General features: G+C 46.2%; 1 protein-coding gene across 1 annotated transcript in view; it reads left to right on the top strand.

Annotated features, from left to right (window-relative positions):
- The first annotated feature begins 103 nt into the window (after nt 1-103).
- KCNK1 (potassium channel, subfamily K, member 1) overlaps nt 104-8,251 on the top strand; it is a 68,787-nt gene continuing 60,639 nt past the window's right edge. The window contains exon 1 of the mRNA XM_006868570.1: nt 104-458. Within this exon, the coding sequence (XP_006868632.1) occupies nt 104-458 (355 nt within the window). The remainder of the gene's footprint in view (nt 459-8,251) is intronic.

Raw genomic sequence — 8,251 nt, 5'->3', positions numbered from 1 at the left:
GCAGGTGGCGCGGGCTGGCGGCTCCGCCAAGGGCGCAGCGTTGGGGCCCCGGCGCGACACCGGAGCTCTGGGCTGGGGCGGCGCCGGCGCTTGGGGCAGGAAGATGCTGCAGTCGTTGGCCAGCAGCTCATGCGTGCCGCTGGTGGAGCGGCACCGCTCGGCCTGGGTCTTCGGCTTCCTGGTGGTGGGCTACTTGCTCTATCTGGTGTTCGGCGCCGTGGTCTTCTCGTCGGTGGAGCTGCCCAACGAGGACCTGCTGCGCCAAGACCTGGCTAAGGCGAAGCGGCGCTTTCTGCAGGAGCACGAGTGCCTGACCGAGGAGCGGCTGGAGCAGTTCTTGACGCGGGTGCTAGAGGCCAGCAGCTACGGCGTGTCGGTGCTCAGCAACTCCTCCGGCAACTGGAACTGGGATTTCACCTCGGCGCTCTTCTTCGCCAGCACGGTGCTCTCCACCACAGGTAGGAGGACGCCGGCCCCTCCAGCCGGCCCTTGCCCCCTCCCGGGCCGCCCAGTGCCCACGGCTTGGGGGAGGGGACTGCCGCGGAGCCGGAAGCGGGCGAGGTGGCTTCGGAACGTGACTCGGCTGGTGCCGCCCGCAACTCCTGGCAAGTGGTCCCCAACCCTTCCGGTCTGGTGGGTGCAAGGGCTGTATTTCGTTTTTATTTCGCCGCGACCTGCAGCTAACCGTCCGGGGTTGGTCGCGGGAGGATGACAACTCCGTGCAGTGAGCTCCTCCTGACCCATCATTCCAGGGAACCGGTCACCTTCCCCTGGGCGCCTTCGTTGTTGATGTTTCTCGGATCTTTTTTCCGGTTGTTTGGGGCCCTGGGAGAGGTTTTAGGGGTAGCTGAGTGGCGCTACTCTGCTCTTCGCAGGTGACCGCTGAGCTCACAGGCTGATAAGGTTTCAAGGTTGGAGGAGAGGAAAGAACGTGAGCATCCACTTGCTAGTGACCCAACACACAGGGGACCCCCTGATGCAGCAGTTGTTTCAACTTTGGGGGAGCGCGGTTGCACTTCCACTTGGAAGCACTCCTGGCCGGCACTTCTCTCCTTGCCTCACGCTCTCAGTGGAGGAGCGCCCCAGGTGAAGGATGCGGCCCGGGGGGCGTGCGCTTTTATACTTTAAAGAATGGAAACAGTTTCCAGCCTTAGTTGGTGAGGCACACACATCTGAGTGAGTGGAATGCGTTACTTGGATGCTTTCCCTGGTCTGTGAGATCGAATCTTCAAACTGTCCATCTTGGTGTGCACAAAGACACACACTTCATAGTTCAATCCCTTGCTATTACCCATCCAAGCCATTTGTTCCTCCTCCCTCAGCCAGCTTTCCCCTCAAACCTTGTAAGGTGAATCAGCATCCATCCTCCACCTCCTTAGGCTAAACTCAGTTGAGTGGTTTATTAGTTACTTGCTAATGAGTAATATTATCTACTACTGTTGTTATGTGCCAACGGAGTCCATTCCCACCCATAGCTGTATAAGGTTTCCGAGGAGCAGCTGGTGAGCTTGAACTGCCGACCTTGCAGTTCAAACTGCTTTGCAGTCTGGCGCATTAACCCACAGTGCCACAGCAGGACTCCACCTAGAAACTGTAAAACAATCTATTCAAAAGTCTGGGGTTAATGACTAATGTAAGTTTGCCTGAAGTAACCCAAAGTAGAAATCTAATGTGTGCTGTGATGTTTTTAAAAACTGTGTGAAATGTAGCCCTAAACAAGACAGACCTGTTGTCTCACTTTCCCAAGAATGTCTGCTTCATTGCCAGCGCCGATCTATAGTTTTTATTTTCACTACTACTGATTCCATCGTGTTTTTCTGGCTCGGTTTCTGGGGCCACAACCACATACAAGTGCTCAGATCTTTTTTGTACGTATTGAGATCCATCCATTTTCTGCAGAAATGTGTTTACATTGGACCTTAGAAGGTCTGCTACTAAGTCACAATGTTGGGTAAACACTTTGAGGAATGTGAACTTTTAGTACTTCACTAGGAATGGTATTATGCAGATAGAATAGTGATAAGGACAGTGTTAGGAGGAAAGGAACAGTTTTAGGACAAAGTTACCATTTTAAGGAAGAAATAGATTCTATTCCTGGGTGGGATTTCATAGCATTTAGGAGTTTATAATCTGGACATCATATGATGTGTACCTAGTTAATTAAATGCCAGTTTACACCTTGAATAGACAAACATTCCCCAGGTACCTTCCGACTCTTTTTTTAATTAGGAAGAAAATGCACTTCCTGTTAAAACGGGGAGGGGACTAGATTTCTTATTATTGGTATTCAGATTGCACTGTAGTTCCTAAGAAAGTCTGGATTCATGCAAAACAAGAGTTCACTTAGGAAACCAGAGCTTGGGGCATTTAAGGATACAATGAATGAAAAAGGTGCCTCTTGCTTTGTATAATTAGGAAAGCAATGAACGGTTTCAGGAGTAAACACTATGCTAAGCCAAGGATACGCTTCTACTGGTTTTATGTGAACAAATTTGATGTTCCTTACCATCTTAGAACACCGGTTTTTAGAGCAAGGTCTGTATACATCATTACTAGAAAAGAGTTTTCTGGGAAAGTATCGGGCAATTCAAATGAATTGGCTGTGTGAATTGTGCGTCTCTTTTAGGTAGATCCTAGACATTGTATACCAGTTTTTTACTCTTCTAGCCCTTGTGGTAATGTAGGAAAAGCACTGGACTCCTAACTGCAAGGCTGGCACTTCAAATCCACTCGCTGCTCTGTGGGCCAAAAATGAGGCTTTCTGTTTCTGTAAAGATTTGCAGCCTTGGAAACCTTAAATAGACAAGGTGGCTGTGAGCTGGAATTGACTCCGTGGCAGTGAATTTGAGTGAGCACAGTTGCCCGGTCCATCCCTGGTTTCCCAGAATGGTAACAAAAAGTACGGTTCTTGTAGTCATTTGCTTATAAGACGGAAACCGAATGTATTTGTTTCTACTTCTGAACTAAGTAGTGATGGCCTATTTGGAAGAGGCCTAGTTTGCCCAGTTAAATAAAGCACTGGATTGCAAGGTCGGCTTGAACTGCAAAGTCAGCAGTTCAAACCCACTAGCCACTCATTGGAAAACTTATAAGTCGGATTGGACTCAGCTGCACTTAGCAACGTCTCTGCTCTGTCAAGAATTCTGTAAATAATTCCCTACAAGCAATTTAACATCTCTTTTTGTTCTTCCCTCCTATTGATTATAAAACACATAGCAACAAAAGACAGAACATCCGATCTACACATAGAAATATGAGAAGGAAAATAGTTGCAGAAAACTATTTTTAAGATTTACAGAGGGTCGGGCTGTGTAAAAATGAGGTCGGTGCTTGGTTCAAACCCCACCAGCTGTTCCTTGGAAACCCTGTACGGGGTCTCTCTGAGTCGCAACCGACTTGACAGCACTTAACAACAACAAACGTAAATAAATGAGAGTGCAAGTGTGGTGTTTCTGTAGGATAAGCACTAGACCAGAAACCACAAGGTCGGTGGTTTGAGCCCACCAGCCACTCTGCAGGAGAAAGATGAGGCTTTCTGCTCCAGCAAAGATTTACAGCCACTGAAATCCTATACAGGATCACTAAGTCAGAACCCGCTCAGCGTTTCTCATTGAAGAACTGTGCGACGCTACGGCAAGTGTATGTGACAGAAAAATATACCTCCTATCTGATCTATCCTAAAGGGGCCTGCTGCTATTGGCTACACCAACATAGCAATTGTGAAGCTGGCACACAGCCAGGCAGTATTTCGCTCTGTTGTGCATAGGATAGGGTTGCTCCAAGTCAGAGCCAACCCAGTGTCACCTAACAACAATATGCCCATTTTATAGAAACGGAACATAATGTTACATAATGTTGCTAATGTTACAGATGGCTAAACTGAAAGAAATAATGCCTTTGCTTTTGTGATATAACTGAGTTTTTGTCAAGAATATAGTTTGGATTGGACACAAATCAACTAGGGAGTGTGGCTCCTTACGGCAAAGTATTGTATGGCACTGTGCCTTGAACCAGTTGTGAGTGAGTCTGTTTTCTGTAGCATGAAGTAGCAACATTAAGTGGTTGTTGTGTGCCATTAAGTCCGTTTTGCTCTCTGTTGTTATGTGCCATGGAGTCGGTTCCGACTCATAGCGACCCTGTACAGGGTTTCCGAGGCTGTAAATCTTTATGGGAGCAGAAAGCCTCATCTTTCTCCCGTGGAACAGCTGGTAGTTTCAAACTGCTGACCCTGAGGTTCACAGCCTGATTCATAACTACTAGGTTGTTGTTGTTGTTATGTGCCATGGAGTCGGTTCCGACTCATAGCGACCCTGTACAGGGTTTCCAAGGGTGTAAATCTTTACGGGAGTAGAAAGCCTCATCTTTCTCCCGCGGAGCGGCTGGTAGTTTCGAACCGCTGACCTTAAGGTTCGCAGCCCAATTCGTAACCACTACGCTAGCAACCCTCAAAGACAGAGAACTACCCCATGGGGTTTCCTAGGCTGAAGTTATAGAAGGAGCGCGCCAGATTTTTTCCCTTTACCAAGCAGCTAGAGAGCTTAAACCACCCACCTTCTCGTTAGCCGCCCAACACTTAACCACTGTGCCCCAGGGTTCTTTTTTTATACCGCTGAAGCATATTTAATTTCAACTTGATTGGACCCATAAAAATAACCAGCTCATATGGTTCCGTTGACAACAAGGTTCATTTCAGGGACAGGAAAACTGTATCCTGCGTGCTCTCTTTGCCTAGAAAGACTTGCACTGTGCTTTACTGGATTTTATTGGAGGCTTCATTTGATCACAGTCAGAACCAAGTGCCTGGAATACTGATGTGCTCGTGGTAGCCATTCTATCTGGCTCCGGTACATCCTGTCTTCTTTGCAGACTGCCCTGTTACTGACCTGAGATATAGGCCATCCAGCAGAAAAGGAGGCTCTGACCATCTCCTGGATTTAAGCTAGTGCTCTGGCTTTCCTTGTTGGGTCTTGACTTCCTTATTCTCTGTACCCTCCAGCCGAAATGATGTGAGGACCAGGTCTGACTTCTTCCAACTTCACAAGGGGGAAGGAAAATCAAACTCACAGTCATCCAAGGCTTGACTGACTCCTATGCGGCAGATATCAGCTATGTCTCGACCTTTCATCTATCTTTTTCCTGGTCTGACACCAACCTTCCCTCCTACAGCATTCCCACTTCTCTGTTGAATTCCATAATCCCTTCCATTGATAATACAGAACTGACAGTACGTGTGATTGTAGGGTTTATTAGCAAAGTGAACAGGGTACACTTCAGGAACACAAACAACCTCGAATACAGCAGTTCTCTGGGCAGGATCTCCTCTTCCCAGACACCTCATGTTCCTTACCCTCTCAGCCATGTGGCCCCTTGGACCCTTGGCCTCTGCCGTGCTCAGACAAGTGTTACAAAGCTCCTTTAGCACTGAAGATAAATGTCCAGAGGGTCTCCTCTTCAAGGCAGCCTGCTATCCAAAGGCACACACAGCTTTACTCCCCCCATGGACGGGGGAGCCCATGGCTCTGTCTCTCCATCTCTGCCTCTGCTATAGCAATTTTGTGCTAGGCTCTTCTTTCTTGATGTTCTGGGATCCTCTGTCCCTGCTTCTGAGAGGGAACCTTTTAAATCTAGCTGGAAGGCAAAACGAATCAATCCCTGAGTTAGAGTACGGTACACCCGGTTTTCCCGATCTCACCCAGTCATTTGATGGGAGTTACAAAGACTGATAGAAGAGCCATAATTCACTGTACCATTTCCTCTGATATGGTTGTCCATCTCTGCCTGCTGCACACTGTGGGGTTGTGACCTGACCTTGTCTGATTAGATCAAGGTCAAGGAAGGCAGTGATGAGTCCAGGCGTGCAAATACCCTGGAAAGAACTGCGGATTCTCTTCCTCAGCCTGAATTTTCTAAGAGTGTTCACGTCTCCCTTCTCAAGGAGGTAAAACAGAGCTAATTGTCAATTAAAGAGATTCATTGGGTCATGTTTAACATTGGGGTAGTTTTAAATTTACATCTTAGCGGATCTTTAATTTGCTACTACCTGCTTAATTCCATATCAGATTCTAATTTTTTTGTATTGGCTACTCTGACTAGGATTGGCTTGTTGGTGGAAATTAAAGCTTTCATTATGGATTTCTGGTGTGGTTCTGTAGGATCAGCACTGGACTGCAAACCACAAGGTCGGCAGTTCAAACCCACCTAGACAGGGTCGCTATGAGTGGGTATAGACTCAACAGCATTTAACAACAACAAATGGATCCTTAGTAAATTAATTTATTGATACCCATTGAAGTGCTTTAGACAGAAAGTTCCTGGGGTATCAGGAGACCCAGGTAGCACATAAAGTTGAGAAATCGTAGCTGGTAAATTCAGAGGAGAGGAAACAAAAATAAACAGAATGGGTGTAGGAGATTTTTAAAGAATGAAAATAGCTGTTTTTGCCTTCTCTGAGTGTGTGGTCAACACATTGATTGTTAGAAGTCAGAACAGGATGATGAATTCTAATGATTCTTCTTTTGTGCTTAGGCTATTTTGTGAGCCTGAGTTAAGTTGTTCAGTTGGTGCCTAAACACCCTTCCCCCAGTGTTTTATTGAAGCTTCATGAGAATTATTAGACTCTATTTTCTGGTGTTCAAAGTGCCATGGGCTGCCAAAAGAACCAATAGATCCGTTTTGGAAGAAGTGCAGCCAGAGTGCTCCTTAGAGGCTAAGATGGCCACACTTCGTCTCTCATACTTCGGACCTATTGTCAGGAGGGACCAGTCACTGGAGAAGGATACCATGTTTGGTAAGGTGGAGGGTCAGAGAAAAAGAGGAAGGAAAAGCCCCAATGAGATGGATTGGCCAGGTGGCAGCATCGATGGAGACTCAAGCGTGACAACAATAGTGAGGTTGGCCCAGGACCGGGCAGTGTTTCATTCTGATGTGCATAAGGTCGCTATGGGTTGGTACCGACTCAATGACACCTAATAACAACAACAGTAAGTTTCATGGTTAGAAGCTTTGGTAGCATAGTGGTTACGAGTTGGGCTGCTAACCTCAAGGTCAGCAGTTTGAAATTACCAGCCATTCTAGAAGAAAGAGGAGGCTTTCTGCTCCTGTAAAGATTTATAGCCTAAGAAACCTTACACAGGGTTGCTATGAGTTGGAACTGACTCCACGGCTCATCACCACCAGTTTCATGGTTTGAAGATCACTAGTCCGGATATGCACGGAGGGAGCAGCCTGAGCAGGGTGGGAGGAGTGCTACCCAGAGTCAGAGCCAGGGCGTGGCCTTACCGGGAAGCAGGTGAGACTCTCCGCCTTCCCAGATGCCTCTACCCAGTCCTTCCTGTGCTTTCTCCCAGGCAGTTGTTGTTATTGTTGCTCGGTGCTGTCAAGTGGGTTTGAATCATAGCGACACACATTGTGACCCGGTCTGGCGCCAACCTCACAATGTTTGCTACACTTGAGCCCATTGCTGTCGCCACTGTGCCAATCCATCTCGTTGGGGAATCTTCCTTTTTTTTTTGCTGACCCTCCACTTTACCAAGCATGCTGTCATTCTCTAGGAACTGGTCCCTCCTGATAATATGCCTGAAGTATGAGAGACGAAGTCTGTCCATCCTGGCTTCTGAGGAGCACTCTAGCTGTACTTCTTTCAACACAGATTGGTTTGTTCTTTTGGCAGTCCATGATCCTTTTAATATTCTCCTCCAACACTGTAACTCAAATGCTTCCATTTTTCTATGGTCTTCTTTAGTCATTGTTCAAGTTTCACATGCATATGAGGTTACTGAAAATACCAGGGCTTGGGTCAGGTGCACCTTAGTTCTCGAACTGATATCTTTGCTCTTTTTTTTTTTCTTTCTTACTTTTTATTGTGAATGGAGTAAAGGTTTACAGACATAGCATCAGTTGTTTTTTTTTTTTAATTTAATTTAAGCTTTTATTGTGAATTGAGTGCAGGTTTACAGAGCAGATTTCCATTCGACCAAACACTGCAATACGTACAATCCCCTCCATACACCTTCAACTAACAGTATTTATCTCTATTCCCATCAGCTTTTTTTTAATATACACATACCACATTGATGTAGCAAAGACTTCTTTTTTTTGGGGGGTGAGTAGAAGTGTTTAAGTTTTTTTTTTATAGACTCTTGTTTTTTTGTTTTCTTAAATGTTTTATTATGAATTATATGATAGTTTACATGAGAGAACTTTAGTTTTACATTCATTCTATCGTATATCATCTCATTGCCATGGTTACAAT

Source organism: Chrysochloris asiatica, unplaced genomic scaffold, assembly GCF_000296735.1.
Source record: "Chrysochloris asiatica unplaced genomic scaffold, ChrAsi1.0 scaffold00119, whole genome shotgun sequence".
In the NCBI taxonomy this organism is placed as follows: Eukaryota; Metazoa; Chordata; class Mammalia; order Afrosoricida; family Chrysochloridae; genus Chrysochloris; species Chrysochloris asiatica.
Note: the sequence above shows the minus strand (reverse complement) of the source record. Positions and strands in the feature narration are given on the sequence as shown.